General features: G+C 40.9%; 1 protein-coding gene across 1 annotated transcript in view; it reads right to left on the bottom strand.

Annotated features, from left to right (window-relative positions):
- Nucleotides 1-15180: 15180 nt before the first annotated feature.
- The window catches only part of PPM1A (protein phosphatase, Mg2+/Mn2+ dependent 1A), a 57250-nt gene continuing 53259 nt past the window's right edge, over nucleotides 15181-19171 (bottom strand). The window contains exon 6 of the mRNA XM_089676548.1: nucleotides 15181-16042. Coding sequence (XP_089532674.1) covers nucleotides 16013-16042 — 30 coding nt within the window. The 3' untranslated portion in view covers nucleotides 15181-16012. The remainder of the gene's footprint in view (nucleotides 16043-19171) is intronic.

The raw sequence follows: 19171 nt of genomic DNA, 5'->3' as shown, positions 1-19171 counted from the left end.
AGTATCAGAACTTATTAGCACTGATCACTGTATTAGTGTCACTGGAGAGGTCAGTGGTAGTTCCCACCCAGTGTCAGAATGCCGGCAGCAGTCCCGCTATAAGTCACTGATTGCCGCCATAACCAGTATATATTTAAAAAAAAAAATTCCAGTATATACGGTTGCAAGAAAAAGTATGTGAACCCCTTGGGATTACGTGGAGTTTTGCATGAATTGGGCATAAAACATGCTCTGAACGTCATCTAAGTCACAACAATAGAAGAACACAGTCTGCTGAACATAATACTACACAAACATTAGATGTTGCCATGGTTTAATTGCACATAACATGTAAACATTCACAGTGCAGGGAGGAAAAAGTATGTGAGGCCCTAGCTTAATAACTTCTCCCAGAGCTAATTGGAGCCAGGAGTGAGCCAACCTTGACTCCAATCAGTGTGATGATATTGGATGTGTTGCTGACAGCTGTCCTGCCCTTAAAAAACACACACCTGTTTTGGGTTTACTGGTTTCAAGAAGCACTGTCTGATGTGAACCATGCCTCGCAGAAAAGAGCTCTCAGAAGACCTACGATCAAGAATTGTTGACTTGCATGAAGCTGGAAAGGGTTACAAAAGTATCTCCAAGACCATGCATGGGGGAGGGGTGGAGCCTGAACATGGCTGCACAGGAGAGTGTGGAGTAAGCACTCTCCGTTAGCCTTCCCCACCTATCCTCCCTAAAGTGTCTTAGAAGACCCTAAAATAGCTGTGCTGGAGGGCGGCAGGAGACTAACCTGCATGGAAGGAGGGTCCCAGCGGTGATGTGGTGGTTTGTCCGGAGCGAGGTGACGAGGCTCCCGCTCCCGAGATCTGACAGCGGCAATGGCGGAGGAAGTGTAGGGTTGCCAGGCGACGAAGAGAGGCGGCGTGCCCACCTGGGTTGCCGCAGAGCAGTGTTGGGAGAAGGGGGAGTCGGTGAAACGCCGGCTTTCATTCCTAATCTGTCCCCAGAGGACTTGGGAGCAAAGGAAAAAAATAATAAAAGAAAAAAAGGGACACAAAGGAATCCCCCTAAAGAGAGGATACGGCCACAGAAGACCAGATAACAATGGACTGCAAATGAGGAAGTCGCTCCATAGAGGAGGGTGAGTGAAAGTATCTGGTTCTCTTATGTGCTGGTATTTCTGACTGTGCTACAATTTACTGAATGAGATACTTAGTTTAAAAAGGAAGAAGGGGATTCCTTAGAGTGGGTCTGAAGGTGTGGAAGGAAGAAGGTGGTTTCCTGGTTCTAGAAAAAGAAAAGAAAGGGGAAGGAAAAGAAAGGAAAAAAGTACCATAAGCAACATGAAAGGCAAAAATATTAAAGGGAGTGGGCCCAAGAATTCCCAAACTGGTACGATTAAGAAATACACGTCACAGGGGAACCTGACTCCAGAAAGAGCTCAGGGAATAAGTGAAAAGAGTGAACTGGAAATAAGTATGGATAATAGCTTGAGATCGTCCCTGGGATCGGTTAATAACAGTCAACAGACAATGGAAGAAATGGAGCTGAGGGAAACTGAAAAAGATTTGCAAATACCAAATAAAAAGGAAATGGCGGAGATGTTTAAAAACTTGAAAAAAATCAATAAAGCAAGAGATGGGGATAATTCGGAAAGAAATGGGGCAGGTGTTAACTAGAGTGGAAGAAACGGAGGATAAAGTTAAAAATCATGCCCAAATTATTCCAAAATTAAAGAAATGGATAATAGATACCAGGAGAGAACAAAAAAGACTGCTTTATATGATGGAGGATCAAGAAAATAGGGAAAGGAGAAATAACCTTAGAATAAGAGGAGTCCCAGAGCTGTTACAGGGCGAAGATTTAAAGGAGACATGTAAAATTTTGAACTCCATAATGGATAGATCTGCGGTGGAGACGTTTAAATTGGATGGAGTGTATAGGATAGGGAAGCTTCAACAACAAAGAAGCTTGGAAAAATCAAGAGACATAATTGTCCAATTCCAGATCCATGGAGATAAAGATGAGATATGGAAGAAGATTAAAGGAAGAACAAATATTAAGTATGGAGGAAAAAATATCCAAATTTTCGCAGATTTAACAGCCGAGACATTGAGAAGAAAGAGATCACTGAAACCCCTATTAGAACTGTTGAAAAAACAATGTGCAATATAGATGGGGTCGCTCAGCTTGTCCAATCGGATGGAGTCACAGCATTTCTAAGATACCCTGAAGATATGAAAGACTTCTGTGATAAATTTGAACTATAGCAAATAGAGATACCGGGATGGGAAGTGGAAGGGGGGGAGACATGCCCTCTGGGAAAGGAGGAGTGGCAGATAGTTAGAAGTGGAAATATAGAGAATATAGAAAGAGACACTGGGGAGGAGGGGGGGGGAGGTGAGGGGTACATGGGCGGAGCAAAACCCCTAGGTTGGAATCAAAGGGGGGTCTATTCCCACAAATGATTCATAGGCAAATAAGAGGCCTAATGGGAGGGTGGGGTGGGATATGGGAGGTGGGGGGTGTCGGGGGGGGGGGGGGGGGAGAGGGAGGGGGGCAATGGGGGTAATACTTTGCGGGATAAGAGGAGATGGGAGAGGCGTGGAAGAAGAAAGGAGCTAAGAGGAGTAGGGAAATATGGAAGAAGTCCAATTAGTAACTTATAATGTAAAAGGGTTGTGTAGTCCTGGGAAGAGATTTAGGTTGTTTAAAGAATTGCAACACAGAACATCTTTGGTGGTTTTCTTGCAGAAGACACACTTGGGGATTGAGTCAAATGTTAGGCTGAAAACTAGATATTTCCCGGTATTGTATTATGCGGATTCACCAATTAAAAGAGCAAAAGGGGTAGCCATAGGCTTTGCAAAGAATATAACGTTTGAGTTGGAGGAGAGAATAACAGATCCTGATGGAAGGGTCTTGTTTTTGAGGGGTAAATTACAAGAAATTGAGTGTACAATAACCAGCATAAATTGCCCAAATAAGAAACCGGAAATATTTCTGAGGGGAGCATTGAAGAAGTTGATGGATTTTAAAAAGAGGCTGATAGTGGCTGGAGACTTTAATGTTTGTATGGACCCACGGAAGGATACCACCTCCTCTATGAAGAAGGAGGAAAGTGGGTCCCTGAGATCATTAAAGAAATGGATACATGAATGCCAATTGGTGGATATATGGAGAATCAGGCATATGAAAGATAGAGACTATACTTTTTTCTCACACGTACCTGAGACTTCTTCCAGATTAGATTATATACTGGTAGAACATCGATTCATAGAGTCAATGGTGGAAGTAAAAATTGAAGCAAGTTCTTTATCAGACCATGCCCCGGTTGCAATGAAGTCAAGATGGGGTAGAGAGGAAAAAGAAAGGAGGGAAAAGATCAAAGGACTTCTAAGTGAAATATTCGATCTCGAACAGGCCCATAAAAAGGAAAATATCTAAGGAGATAATGCAGAAAATAATAAAAAAGAAAGAAGAATTAGAGAATGTGATGGAAGAGGAAAAAAGAAGAGTCTTTAATAAAGTAATAAGTGAAAGGTATAGATGGGGAGATAGGCCGGGAAAGTATTTAATGAGAGCCCTAAGGAAAAAGAAAAATAGGAATTATATAGAAAAAATAAGAAACCCCAAGGGTGAATTGGTTCACTCAACTAAAGAAATTGCTAGAGTATTCAAGGAATATTATAGTAAGCTGTACAATATCATACCTCAGGATACCTTAAATAAAGAGGAAATAGTAAATAGAGAAAAATGAACATACTTAAAAAATACAGGTCTATTAAAATTGAGTGAAGTACAATTGAACTCCCTAGAATCAGAAATTACGCTAGAGGAAATAAAAACAGAATTAAAAAGTACCCAGACGGGGAAAAGCCCAGGGCCAGATGGGTATACGGTAAAATATTATAAAAAGTATAAAGAGTTGCTAATACCCAAATTGAAGACATATATGAATGCTCTGGGAGGCGAGTTGGAAATGAGGGGAGAATCTCTACAGGCCAACATAGTACTAATCCATAAGGAAGATAAGGATCCCTCTCAGTGTGCTAGTTATAGACCAATTGCGTTGTTGAACGTAGATACTAAATTGTACGCAAAGGTTTTGGCAAATAGGTGGAAGGATTTGATTCCGGACTGGATACATGGGGACCAGGTGGGTTTTGTCCCGGGAAGAGAGGGTAGAGACAACGGTATGAGATCATTGTTGCTCATTCAGGAAGCTAAAAAAAAGGGAAAACCCCGGTGGTGCTAATGTCAGTTGATGCTAAGAAAGCATTTGATAGAGTGAACTGGGGATTTATGATGGACACCTTGGAGGCGCTAGGGTTGGGAGATAGAATGAGAAAGTGGATTGGAAAGTTATATAGTGGACCTTCAGCTGCTATCATGGTTAACGGAGGAAGGTCGGAGCTTTTCGGGATGTCAAATGAAACAAGACAGGGATGCCCACTGTCTCCATTGTTATATGCGCTGGCGTTGGAACCATTACTATCTACAATAAGGAAGAACATAAATTTAAAGGGAATATGGGTAGGAGATAGAGAACATAAGGTGGCTGCCTATGCGGATGATTTGTTGTTCTATGTCGGAAATCCTAGGATATCACTTCCAAATTTAATGAGGACACTGAAAGAATATGGGGAATTATCAAATTTGAAAATCAACCCGACAAAAACTGAAATCTTAAATATAAATCTTAAAAATAGTGAAAAAGAAAAAATAAATACAAGAGGATTTCCCCTTTGTTTGGAGAGAAAAAGAATTAAAGTATCTAGGGGTAAAAATGTCCGCTTCAATTAAAAACATGTACAAATCCAATTATATTCCATTATTAAATGAGATTAAAGAAGAATTAAAGAGATTGGGAAGTGGTAATCCATCTTGGATAGGTCGCATAAATCTGATAAAAATGGTAATTCTGCCTAAAATGTTATATAAATTCCAAATGATCCCAATCAAAATTCCGGAGGTATATTTAAAGAACTTAAAAAAATAATGAGATGTATATGGAGGAATAAAAAACCTAGAATATGTTATGAGGTGCTGACTAGAAATAAAGAGAGGTGGTTTAGGTTTACCAGATTTTAAGAGATACTATAAAGCTGTAAGAATTGGGAGAATTTTTGACTGGACTCATAATCCAGGGAAAAGTTGGGTCAAAATTGAAAGCACACTGAGTGGAACAAATTTAAGTAGTATTGTATGGGTGCCCGCACAATATAGGGGATTGGATATCAATACAAGTTCGTACACTATAAACATTTTAAGAGTATGGGAAATATTACACAGACAAGAGGGTTGGGTTTTTAATTCACAGTTAAAGTCACTAAGGAATACAGAATATTTTGCCCCGGGGAGAGAAAATATCACAGGGAAATGGATTATAAAGCAGGATGCACAATTGAGAGACATAATGGTGGGGGAGGAATTGGGATCATATAATGAGTTGGTAAAGAAAAAAGAAGTTTTCAATAGAATGGATGAGATGCAATATCACCAACTGAAGCATTTTGTTAGGAGCCTCCCGAAGCCTTTAAGAGCTAGAAAGGATTGGAACTCATTTGAAAGGTTGTTGGAAGCACGGGGTGATGGGAAGCATGGAGTCGCTAAAATATATAAGATTTTCACTGAGTTAGACACTTGCACAAAACCAACATAAATAGAGAAATGGGAAAGAGACTTGGGAAAGGAAATAGATTAGGAGATGCAGAGTAAAATATATAGACTAATTCACGAAAATATTAGTATGAGAGAGGTGGAATTAAATTATAAGTGTTTGGTAAGATGGCACATCACACCAAAAGTGGAACACAAAATTAATGGGGCGATTTCACCAATGTGTTGGAGGGATTGTGGAGAGATGGGCACGTTGTATCATATATGGTAGGAATGTCCAAAAATACAAATATTTTGGCAGAAAATAATTTACTTAGTAGAGAAGATCACTGAAATTAACATTAGACTTGACCCAGAGCTATGTCTTTTCCATAATACAGAACTTCCAGTGAAATTATATAAGGATTTGGGCATATGGCAATTTTTGAGTGCAGCAAAGAGCTCGATACCTAGGTTTTGGAAAAAAAAAAAAAGGAGCCCCCCGACAGAAGAGGATTGGATGGTTAGAGTGAATCAGATTAGTGGGACGGAAAGACTGTATTATATGGATATAATGGAATTATATTGTATAAAATGGAAAAAATGGGAAGACTATAGAGAGAAGGTGAAATATATGAAGATGTAATACCCCTGTAGATGGACTCCAGATATACCTAGAATGCCTAATAAAGTGTAGAAAAGGGAAACCGCAGAGGGGGGACGTGGGGGGGTAATAAAGATTGTTTTTTTTTATCAGGTAGAGAATTATGGTGTTAGAAAGATATTGTTTTGATGTATTTTTTTTAATTGGAGAAAAGGATTGTAATTTGTATTTGATTGAAAACTAATAAATATTTATAAAAAAAAACAAAAGTATCTCCAAAAGCCTTGATGTTCATGTGTCCACGGTAAGACAGACTGTCTACAAATGGAGAAAGTTTAGCACTGTTGCTACTCTCCCTAGGCGTGGTCGTCCTGTAAAAATGACTGCAAGAACACAGCGCAGAATGCTGCATGACGTAAAGAAGAATCCCAGAGTGTCAGCTAAAGACCTACAGAAATCTCTGGCACATGCTAACATTATTGTTGACATCTACAATAAGGAAAACATTAAACAAGAATGGAGTACATGGGAGGACACCACGGAGGAAGCCATTGCTGTCCAAAAAGAATATTGCAGCACGTTTGAAGTTTGCAAAAGAGCACCTGGATGTTCCACAGCACTACTGGCAAAATATACTGTGGACAGATGAAACCAAGATTGAGTTGTTTGGGAAGAACACACAACACAATGTGTGGAGAAAAAAAGGCACAGCACACCAACATCAAAACCTCATCCCCACTGTAAAACATGGCGGAGGGAGCATCATGGTTTGGGGCTGCTTTGCTGCCTCAGGACCTGGACGGGTTGTTGTCATTGATGGGAAAATGAATTCCAAAGTTTATCAAGACATTTTGCAGGAAAACGTACGACCATCTGTCCGCCAACTGGAGCGGCCCAGTCAGAGTCCTAACCTCAACCTGATTGAAATGCTGTGGCATGAGCTTAAGAGAGCGATTCACACTAGACATCCCAAGAATATTGCTACACTGAAACAGTTTTGTGGAGTGGTCCAAAATTACTCCAGATCGTTGTGCAGGTCTGATCTGCAACTACAGGAAACGTTTGGTTGAGGTTATTGCTGCCAAAGGAGGGTCAACCAGTTATTAAGTCCAATGGTTCACATAAATTTTTCCTCCCTGCACTGTGAATGTTTACATGTTATGTGCAATTAAACCATGGCAACATCTAATGTTTGTGTAGTATTATGTTCAGCAGACTGTGTTCTTCTATTGTTGTGACTTAGATGACGTTCAGAGCACATTTTATGCCCAATTCATGCGAAACTCCACGTAATCCAAAGGGGTTCACATACGTTTTCTTGCAACTGTATACCACCATTTGTAGATGTTAAAACTTTCACGTAAACCAATACACACTTGTTGGGTTTTTTTTTGTTTTTTTTTTTAGTAAAGATGTAGTCGAATACATTTTGGCCTAAATTTATGAAGAATGTTTTTAATTGGGCAGGTTGTATAGCAAAAATTGTTTTTTTAAAAAGTGTCGTTTGCTTATAGAGCAAAAAATAAAAAATGCAGAGGTGATCAAATACCACTGAAAGAAAGCTCTATTTGTGGGGAAAAAAATTACAAATTTCATTTATGTACAGCATTGCATGACTGAGCAATTGTCAAAGTAATGCAGCGCCGTACCGAAAAAAAATATGGCCTAATCAGGAAGCGGCGGAGTAAATCTTCTGAAGGGAAAGTGGTTAAGTGTAATCCAAAAGGTTCAATCTCGTGTGTCAATATAAATCATAAGCCAACTATGCATTCTTATAAAATCAACCCCAGGTGTCAAAAAAACTTCCTTTCACTCATGCGTTATCTCCAGTGATTCACTTCACTCCTCCTCTACCACAGGTGTAGATGTGCTCTCACCTTAAAATGGATTACCTGTATGATACAGAGGTCATAAAGCTTTTTTCCCTTCCTAGGGTCCAGGCTCCATAGGCACCAATCTGCTCCGTCACACACAGCAAACAAAAATATACCACATAGCATGTACTGCTTAAAAGCTTTTTAAAAAAAAAAAAAAAACACCACACACTCATGTGTCAGTATAAATTATAATAATCTATCTGTGCTGTCCAAACAATAAATCAACCCCAGGTGCAACAGGACTTCCATTCACTCTGTGCAGTATCTCCAGTGATTCACACCATTCCTCCTTCACCACAAGTGTAGATATGCTCTCCCCATAAATGGATGACCTCAGGAGGTCATATAATGCTTTCTTCCTTCTTTCTGGTGTGCAGGCTCTGTAGGCAAAAATCTGCTCCACCATCAGGATTTTCCTGGTGAAATCCTGTGAGGAAACATGTTGGGTGCGGCTTAAGGACATCATGCATAAACCAGGAAGGGGACCAGAATTACAAGGGGTGTATATTGCACTGTTGGCATAATATTGATGCAGTTTTCCTGTATGCATTGAAGAATAAGTACACACTTTAATGCGAATATGGTTTTGAAGCTTTTTAATAAAGTTTAAGTACACACTATATGGTATACCATTGTTTGCGTTGAGTGACAGTGGAGCAGAGTGGTGCCTACAGAGCCTGGACCCCAGGAAGGGTAAAAAGTTTTATAGGACCTATGTAATATACAGTGAGGAACAGAAGTATTTGAACACCCTGTGATTTTGCACGTTCTCCCACTTAGAAATCATGGAGGGGTCTGAAATTCACATTGTAGGTGCATTCCCACTCAGAGAAAAAATTAAAAAAAAAAAAAAAATTCAGGCAATCACAATGTATGATTTTTAAAGAATTTGTCTTGCACCGCTGAACATAAATATTTGAACACCTAAGAAACAGCAAGAATTCTGGCTCTCAAAGACCTGTTACTGTGCCTTTAAAAAGTCCACCTCTACTCAACTCAATCTAACTTAGTAGCACCTGTCTGAGCTCTTTAAAGACACCTGTCCACCCCACAGTCACAGACGCCAACTACTACCATGGGCAAGACCATAGAGCTGTCAAAAGACACCAGAGACAAAATTGTGGACCTCCACAAGGCTGGAAAGGGCTACGGGGCAATTGCCAAGCTGCTTGGTGAAAATAGATCAACTGTTGGAGCAATTGTCAGAAAATGGAAAAGGCTAAAGATGACTGTCAGTCTCCCTCGGATTGGGGCTCCATGCAAGATCTCACCTCGTGGGGTATCACGGATAAGAAAGGTGAGGAATCAGCCCAGAACTACAAGGGAGGAGCTGGTCAATGACATGGAGAGCTGGGACCACACTTTCAAAGGTCACTGTCGGTAGAACACATCATGGTTTCAAATCATGCATTGCACGGTAGGTTCCCCTGCTCAAGTCATCACATGTCCAGGCCCGTCTGAAGTTTGCCAATGACCATCTGGATGATCCAGAGGAGGCATGGGAGAAAGTCATGTGGTCAGATGAGACCAAAGTAGAACTTTTTGGTCAAAACTTCCCTTGTCGTGTTTGAAGGAAAAATGATGAGCTGCATCCCAAGAACACCATCCCTACTGTGAAGCATGGGGGTGGTAACATCATGCTTTGGGGGTGATTTTCTGCAAAGGGGACAGGGCGACTGCACTGTATTAAGGAGAGGATGAATGGAGCCATTTGTGAGATTTTGAGCAACAACCTCCTTCCCTCAGTCAGAACATTGAAGATGGGTCGTGGCTGGGTTTTCCAACATGACAACGACCCGAAGCACACAGCCAGGATAACCAAGGAGTGGCTCCATAAGAAGCATATCAAGGTTCTGGAGTGACCTAGCCAGTCTCCAGACCTAAATCCAATAGAACATTTTTGGAGGGAGCTGAAACTCCGTGTTGCTCAGCGACAGCCCCGAAACCTGACAGATCTAGAGGAGATTGTGTGGAGGAGTGGGCCAAAATCCCTGTTGCAGTGTGTGTAAACCTTGTCAAGAACTACAGGAAACATTTGACCTCTGTAATTGCAAACAAAGGCTTCTGTACCAAATACTAACAGTGATTTTCTCAGGTGTTCAAATACTTATGTTCAACAGTGCAAGACAAATAAATTCTTTAAAAATCATACAATGTAATTTCCTGAATTTTTTATTTATTTATTTTTTTTTTTAATTCTGTCTCTCAGAGTGGGAATGCACCTACAATGTGAATTTCAGACCCCTCCATGATTTCTAAGTGGGAGAACTTGCAAAATTGCAGGGTGTTCAAATACTTCTGTTCCTCACTGTAAAGGTCATCTATTTAGGGTGAGAGCACATCTACACTTGCGGTGGAGAGGTGTGAATCACTGAAGATAATGGACAGAATGGAAGTTTTGTTGCGTCTGAGGTTGATTCATAGTCTGGACAGCACAGATAGATTATAATAATTTACATTATATTGCCAAAAGTATTGGGACAATAATAATTCTTGTGAAAGAATGGGTCGCTCTCAGGAGCTCAGTGAATTCCAGCGTGGTACCGTGATAGGTAGTCACCAATAATTTCCTTGCTACTAAATATTCCACGTTCAACTGTTAGTGGTATTATAACAATATGGAAGCAACTGGGAAAAGCAGCAACTCAGCCACGAAATGGTAGGCCACATAAAATAACAGAGCGGGGTCAGCACATGCTGAAGAGCACAGTGTGCAGAAGTTGCCAACTGTCTGCAGAGTTAAAAGCTAAAGACCTCCTAAGTTTGTGTGGCCTTCAGATTATCACAACAGTGCGTAGAGAGCTTCATGGAATGGGTTTCCATGGCCAAGCAGCTGCATCCAAGCCTTACATCACCAAGTGCAATGAAAAGCATTGGATGCAGTGGTGTAAAGCACACCGCCACTGGACTCTAGAGCAGTGGAGACAAGTGACTATTCAAGCGTCTCTGTCTGGCAATCTGATAGACGTGTCTGGATTTGTGCTTGCCAGAACTGTACTTGCTTGACTGCATTGTGCCAAGTGTAAACATTGGTGGAGGGGGGAATTATGGTGTGGGGTTGTGTTTGGCCCCTTAGTTCCAGTGAAGGGAACTCTTAAGGCGTTAGCATACCTAGACATTTTGGATAATTTCATACTCCCAAACTTTGGGGATGGCCCCTTCCTGTTCCAACATGACTGCGCACCAGTGCATAAAGCAAGGTCCATAAAAACATGGATGAGTGAATTTGGCGGTGGAGGAACTTGACTGGCCTTCACCTCAACCAGATAGAACACCTTTGGCAATATAGTGTATGCTGGCATATGGGATTGAACTCTTTTGCATTACACTATTGATATTAAATTTTTTTTTTTTTTTTTTTTTTAATGTTTTTGCACATTTTATTTATCATGTACTATGGAAGTAGTGCTGCAATAATATACTTTACTGTTGATTTTGATGTGCCTGTACTTATTCAGAGAAATGCACATATATTTGGGAAAGCTTTGAGCCACACTGGACTGGGGATCTGCAGGAAAGGTATATGTAGTTGGCTAGCAGCTACTTCTGCCCGCTTTTTAATTTCATCATGTACTCAGGTTCACTTTATGGACCTTTCGATTACAGACCTGTTTTAATCCAAATAACTCCCAATTGTGGAATCTTGACCTAGCAGCGTGATTAAGAAAAGGCAAATGCATCTTAAGAGAAAGAAAAAAAAAAAATCAATTCAAAAGACATTCTTCCTTGAAACAACTTTGCATGAAATGTAAACTATCATAATGAAACATATCTACACTTAAAGATAAAATTAACATAATTCTTCAATGCAATAACACAAGTATAGGCATACACTGGAATTCAGTCTTACACTATGTCTGCGGGGCAAAAATAAGGCACTGTCTCAGTCTAATAATTTACTAAATTTATCAGCAAAAGCATTACTCAAAAGGACAGTTCTTGGGATCAAGTGCACAAACTTCACTGGCTATAAAAGATGGCTACACAATCTTGCATTGTACAACAATTACACATTTTGCAGTCTTTATTGGGATTTAGAGAAATTTACTTTTAAACCAAGGATTTTTACACTGCATGTGGTTTTATGTACTTTCATGCCTAGGTAGTAAACAAAAAGGGAAACAATTACAATACCAGCACCTCAATGATTAAAAAGGTTAATACAGAAATTAGTACAACACAAAAATTGTAGAACTTTGAACATATCAATTGCTCAATTTAAAAAGATTTCCCCAATCCCTCGAAATCCAGCGGTCACCAAAACAAAAAAAGTGGCATTTAATATTTGACATGTGTGTTCCAACTCCAGAATTCAACTGTGAAGAGTGGTTTACAACACTTGAAAGAACGTTGCAAAGCTCACATACGGCAGTGAATTATGTACTGGAATCCTAGCAACATTGATAATAAATTCAAGAACGGCGAGCGAGTACTATGGAAGTGGTCACCAGACAAAGCAGCTTGTTGAATCTTGCTCAGTGTGTTGTACCATATTACTGAACAGGATTTTAAAAAGCAGAATGTATTTACACAACCAATATGGAAATAAAGCATTCCAATGCTCAAAACTAGTATTGGCAAGTTTTAAAGGGTAAGCCCTCCCAAAATAGATTCAGTTATAGGTGGACACTGGTATACAGTATATAATCAAATTATGAAATTCCTGTTATCCTGGTGCTGCATAAAATCAAAATGTATGTAAACCCAAATTGTATTTTCCAGTATGTTTGCCATCATGTCTCACTATACAACATAAAGCCAATTAGCAACAACATTTTCAGTATGCAATGCATGTTCCCTCAGTTGGCCACCGAGTTGCACATTCTTCCAGCAGATCTGACAGGCAGCCTGACTGAAGTGCTGCACATGGCAGTCAGACAAGGTTGCTAATGGGAAGGCAGTAGCTTAGCATTGACAGCTTAAAACAAAAGTGTTGATATAGGATGGATCTTCACCTAACAATCTTTGCAATATATGCAAAAAAAATTGTAAAGTTATAACAATATTTTCACTAACAAAGTGAAGTATGATGCCAAACATTCAGAATAAATTGTGTTTACAAACACCTGAAGCAACATTGCTGTCACTGAATGAAATAAGGAAAAATTAAACTGGAATGGAAGAACTTATAAATATCCACGTTAGGCCCACATGGGGCTGTTCAGCTGCAGTGTGTCCAGGAGGGACAAGGTGCTGCAGGCAGCCTGTCAACATCTATGGCAGACTGTGGTTGGACAGGGATGAACACGGTACTGAACAGTACAGGTGTTTAGAGCCCAGTGCGTTCAGGAATGGAGTTCCAGAACATTTAGGTAAAATGATCTGGTAAGTGATGTATGTGCATGCCACCAGTGTCTAAAGAAGGGGTAGGCTACCTTTGTGAGGCGGAGATTTAATATGACAACATGGAAAAGAGCTAAGATCACTGATGTGGCAGTTTTTTCTCATCAAGCGTGCAAAAGCCAGAAGTGGGTAGGGCAGTGTACAGGGGTCAGTAGTATGTAGATCAGTGATCAGTAGGGAAGAAAAGAGGGGTGAGCAGGAGACAGGTTAGCAGAGTAGAGAACTGGGCATCAACAGAGCAAAGGACAAGGGGTCAGCAAAGCAGTGAAAAGGGGAGGGGGTCAAGAAAGCATGGTACTAGAGAGTCAGAAGAGACCGGTACAGGAAAGGTCTGAAGGGCACAATACTGGAGGGTCAAGGAGGGCACAGTATTGAAGGTTAAGAAGGCGCACTACAGGGGTGGTATGGAGGGCATGATAATGGGGAAGTCAGGAAAGCATGGTATTTGGGGGTGCCTGAGGGCATGAACTTTGAGCTCAGGAGGGCTGGGGGGGTGGAGGTTTGGAGGGCATGATATGGGGGGGGGGGGGGCGCTACAGGGAACACAACAAAAGAGACAGGCGGGCATGGTGCTGGGGAACAGGAGGGCACACGGAGTCAGGAGTGCACACCAGGGGTTTCCCAATGCAGAGTAGTGCAGGGAAGCTGCTGTATCACAGCTACTTGTTCTGGGGTGCTGGATCCCTGCTGGTCCTCCTCTCTCTGGTCACATGTCACCCACAATCACACACACTTGAACAAACTGGAGAGAAGGGCCAACATGGATCAGCGCACTGCACTCAGGGGACAAAAGTTTGATTGTGCCAAACTGCAAATCCTAGGCAGCAGAGGCATTCCCTGCCTTGCAGCTGCACATGAAATGGACCTGCTGCGGGACAAGGAATGCCTCTGCCTACAATCAGCTTTGACTGCTTCCCAGCTCAAGAACTCAGGCTACAAGGCGTTTGAGCTCATCCCTTCTCTGCATTGCTCTGCCAGTGGTGGAGGGAGAGCATTTGTGGGTCGGCAGGGCAGGGGATTCCATCGCAATCTACCTGTCCTTGCCTATGGTCAACAGGTAGATAGTGATCGTCGTGTTGCCAACCCAGGTCTAGAGTCATAAGAAGCCAGTGATAAAGTTCACCAACATCTACCAAAACTACCAGCTCTAAATGTAGACTGATCCTTTAAACTTTTCAGTTTAAGGCCACTGATTTTGTGACTCTGAAAGGACATTACATACTCATACTTGTACTATAGTATACCTGAAGGGATACTACAGAATAGATATGCACATAGACAGCTTTATACACAATAGGAACAAAAAGGTATACAACATAGTAACTGGAGATTATATATGGAGACATATTGGTTGGTAAATGATACTGTGACAACCATAGTTGTAAACTGCATTATTGACAACCAGTAGTTAAAAATACACATGCTTAATAGTTGCAAATCACAAATACAGTTTAATCACTACCGTGCCATAATTGTTGAATCGGTAAAGTGGAAAAAAATTATAAACATTTATTAATTGTTAGACTTTCAGGGGTTTTTGTCCTTCTTACAAGCAGAATATAAACTTAAGACATAGTAGCTTAAAATTCCCTAAAGGAAAACAATCCTACAAAACCTCAAGCAAAAACACTTAAGATAAAACATGTAAATGCATGATGCTTATGCATGGATGTGTGCTTCAGCTGTGGGGTTTCAATAAATATTGAGATAACCAAAAATTTTGATAAATGGCACAGACCAAAAAGGCAGACAAGAAAAATTGCTCCTTAATGAGTGTTTGTCAAATCAAGCTTTATTGATAAAATGGAATTCAGAACTCTCTGTAGCAGCAACAGACCCAGCCAGTGTAGTTATAAACAAAAACAAAAAGGAAACAAAAAATTGCAACACAAACTGATTAATAGTGAATGGATGTGAGTGTTTAAATCTTGGTGTAGATTTGTTCTTAAAGACTGCCTTTATCAGTCAAAAGTTATAATAAAAATTCCATTAATTATTGTCATCCAAAATTTTGACAGAACTGAAAGCTGTTCTTTGTCCAAAAAAAGAAAAAAAAAACAAAAAAAAAAAACTGTACACTAATGTTACAATTCTATAAACAATTTAATAGGGACCCCAAGCTGGTTATGTTGCTGCTTTATTTCCAATCTAAAACCACCACATGAATGTATCGGGTTAGATTATTGGTTGCATCACATAACAAGCTAGACTTCCTATAACCTTTAGAGAAATTTGCAGTCCATAATTAAATATGACAATTTGTACAAGGACAATTGCACTTTACAAAAAGAAAAAAAAAAATCATACAACAGAATTTGCTGGAGTCTGATTTACAACATGTATTGTTTGAAAGTACTTTAACATAAAATTCAGTTTTACAAAAAGAAAATATATGTGTAGAGAAAGTATTAGGGAAAAAAAAAAAACAGTACAATAGTCAGGGGCCATTCGTACTGCGTTTTATTGTTTTCATCAAGCTCATCCACATCAAATTCCCTTCTTTAAATGAAAAAGGTTGAGGATGGATGCTAAGAAGGATCACTGAGGTTGGGCTGTATGTTCATTGAGGATGGATGTAAACTCCATTTCTAAACGGATATATTTACCACATGTCATCTGTTGATGCAGAATCCTTTAAAGATAAGGAGCAAGAGTAAATATTCATTAAAATGTTTTCATTCAATATAAAAGATTTAAAAACTTAAAAGGAAACATTTACTGGAAGAAAATTAGATGGTCAGAATAAAAGCTAGGTAATCAACATTTTCAGTGGGATGTCCACAATGGCACCACCCATCATTCTCCCAGTCACCTTTAGAGCAGTACATTACTTCTGGATTATAGTGAATTTGTTTCTATTTTTTTCCCCCCTATTTCTAAACCTATGCTTTAAGCTTGTCCACCCACATGCCTATATTAACATTCTACAGTACGATGTCCCATGCTACCAGTTGCAAGGCTGCTAGCGACATCTAGCAACTAGGCTGTCTATGGCTGTCCGTTTCATCCACCAATGATCAGGAACCACAGTGGTCCTTGATTAGCATTTACTGTGACATTAATCACATGAAACTTTAATATATACTGCATATTTCAACTAGCATAGGCCGTTGCAACCTTTATATGGCAGTGTGTCTGTGTGCTACTGAGGAAGTATTAAAAAAAAAGGTTTACTAAAATAGTGTACATATACAGTTGTGCTCAAAAGTTTGCCTACCCTGGCAGAAATTGTGAAATTTTGGCATTGATATTGCAAATATGACTGATCATGCCAAAAAATGCTCTTTTATTGGATGATGATCACATGAAGCCATTTATTATCAAATAGTAGTTTGGCTCCTTTTTAAATCGTAATAACAGAAATCACCCAAATGGCCATGATCAAAAGTTTACATACCCTGGAATGTTTGGCCTTGGTACAGACACACAAGGTGTCACACACGGGTTAAAATGCCAAATAAAGGTTAATGTCCCACATCTGTGGCTTTTTAAATTGCAATTAGTGTCAGTGTATAAATAGTGAGTTTGTTAGCTCTTACGTGGAAGCACTGACTAGGCTAGATACTGAGCCATGGGGATCAGAAAAGAACTGTCAAAAGCCCTGCGTAACAAAGTAATGGAACTTTATCTAGATGGAAAAGGACATAAAAAGATGTCCAAAGCCTTGAATATGCCAGTCATCACTTCCACGAAGAAGTAGAAAATTCAGAGACCTCTTGATACCAAGCCAAGTACAGGTAGACCGATGCTGGGAGTGAACTAAGTCTACGGTTCTGTTTTAAAGATAAGGCTTTTATTGGTTACACTGTTTTAGTAAATACCATGCTCAAGTTGGATTTTAAAGCAAGCAGAGGGACAAATATGAAAAAACTAAATTTTTGGTTATTTTATACAAGGTTGTAAACAGTATTAAACACTACATTAATTGTATGTTTTCATCAGGATGGTAGTGACATCTACACATCAACAGACCAACTTCTGCAAATGGCTGCATATAATTGTCAAGACTGCTAAAGCTGCCCTAATGGTCTTAACGCACAAGCCAAAAGCAAAAATATTTGGCAAAAGATATTGCAACTCGCCAATCAAATCTAGTGGCTGCATTCGTTTTCCTTTTTAGGATTTATTTCCCTTACATTTTCATCTGGTGAGGCAGCCAGTAACACTGTGGATGCAGGAACTAAGCATGTATACCCAAATGAGGAAAAACACATCAGCAGCTGCAGCCACTGATCAGCAAAAGGTTTTCCAGCATCAGACTTCTGTTGAGTGGGGACAGCCAAGTACCAATTAGAATTCAGTAGATCCCAGCTGAACCAGTGGAATTTTGATCAGTGTATGGCCAGCTTATTTCTTGTTTTTCACCTTCCTTTGCAAAAGTGGCAGAGGATTGAGACAACCCATTAACAGTGGCAAAGGCCAGCTTTTCTTCATTTTGAACGCTTATCCCCCAAAGGAAAACAAATAGTCTTTAAAAGTGTAAGCTGGAATACAACTTTGTTAGTCAAGTGCAACTAAATTACTCTATGCTAGTGGTTGACAATGCTGCTGTCCACTTGTGGTTTGCTACTCCTCCATAGAGCTACTAGTCCTGTGTATGTCTTCCGAATACTGCTGCCTCCACCGCCACCCTGCGCCATGTGCCACTTTCGGGTCTCCTCACGTGTGGAGCTGTAACTACGGTCAGGGACAGTACATGTCATTTACGGCCCACTGGGTGAACGTGGTGCCGGCACAGCCGCACCAGCAACTTGGACAGGTCACGCCGCTTTTGCCTCCACGTTTGCACGTCCTTGGTCCAGCAAAGATGTCCGCTTCTACCACCTCTTCTTCCGCCGTGTCCTCAGCCGCCACCCCCGTGCCAAGTCCCATTACCCGACCGGCATATCACATGTGCAGGGCGCAACGGTGTCACGCTGTGCTGCACCTGGTATGCCTTGGCGAACGTAGTCACACAGGGGAGGAACTTCTCAGTGTAATGAACAGAGAAATCGACAGATGGCTGTCTCCGCGCAAACTGAAAATCGGAACCATGTTGACCGACAACGGAAAGAACATGGTGTCTGCTCTGCATCAAGGAAGGTTGTGCCATGCATGGCTCACGTGTTCAATCTGGTTGTCAAGCGGTTCCTAAAATCCACCATCCCACTGCAAGACATCCTTAAAATGTCACGTAAACTTTGCATGCATTTCAGCCATTCCTACACCGCAAAGCACACCCTCCTTGAGCTGCAGCGGCAGAACGGAATTCCACAGCATCGCCTGATCTGCGACGTTGCAACAAGGTGGCATTCAACCCTACATATGTTAGACCGCCTTTACGAACAGCGAAAGGCCATCACCGATTTCCTGATGTTACAAGCGGATAAAGGTACTCCCCTGTGTAACTTCGATGTCAGCAATTGGCAGCTCATGCGTGACACCTGCCGCTTGCTCAGGCCCTTTGAGGAGGCCACGCTATTCGTGAGTCGGCAGGACTATGGGATGAACGACGTCATTCCTCTGTTGCACGTCCTGGAACAAATGCTGTTAACAATGGCTGGTCAGGGTGCGGTAGACGTGGCGCACAGATCTCAACGCCACATGACCCCTGTGGGGGCAGGACAGGAAGAAGAGGAGGAGGTAGGAGGAGGACATTGGTGCTCAGGAATTATTGAGTGAAATGGGTGGTTTTTCCACTCAGCGGACAGGAGTGCAGGAGCAGGAGCATCTGGTAGAGGAGGAGGAGGAGACAGAGGACCCAGACGCACCGTGGCAGTAT

This window comes from Staurois parvus, unplaced genomic scaffold (assembly GCF_062004578.1).
Source record: "Staurois parvus isolate SC_StPar_1 unplaced genomic scaffold, SC_StPar_1.0 ptg000171l, whole genome shotgun sequence".
NCBI lineage: Eukaryota > Metazoa > Chordata > Amphibia > Anura > Ranidae > Staurois > Staurois parvus.
The sequence above is the reverse complement of the archived record's forward strand: the minus strand, read 5'-3'. Positions and strand labels throughout refer to the sequence as shown.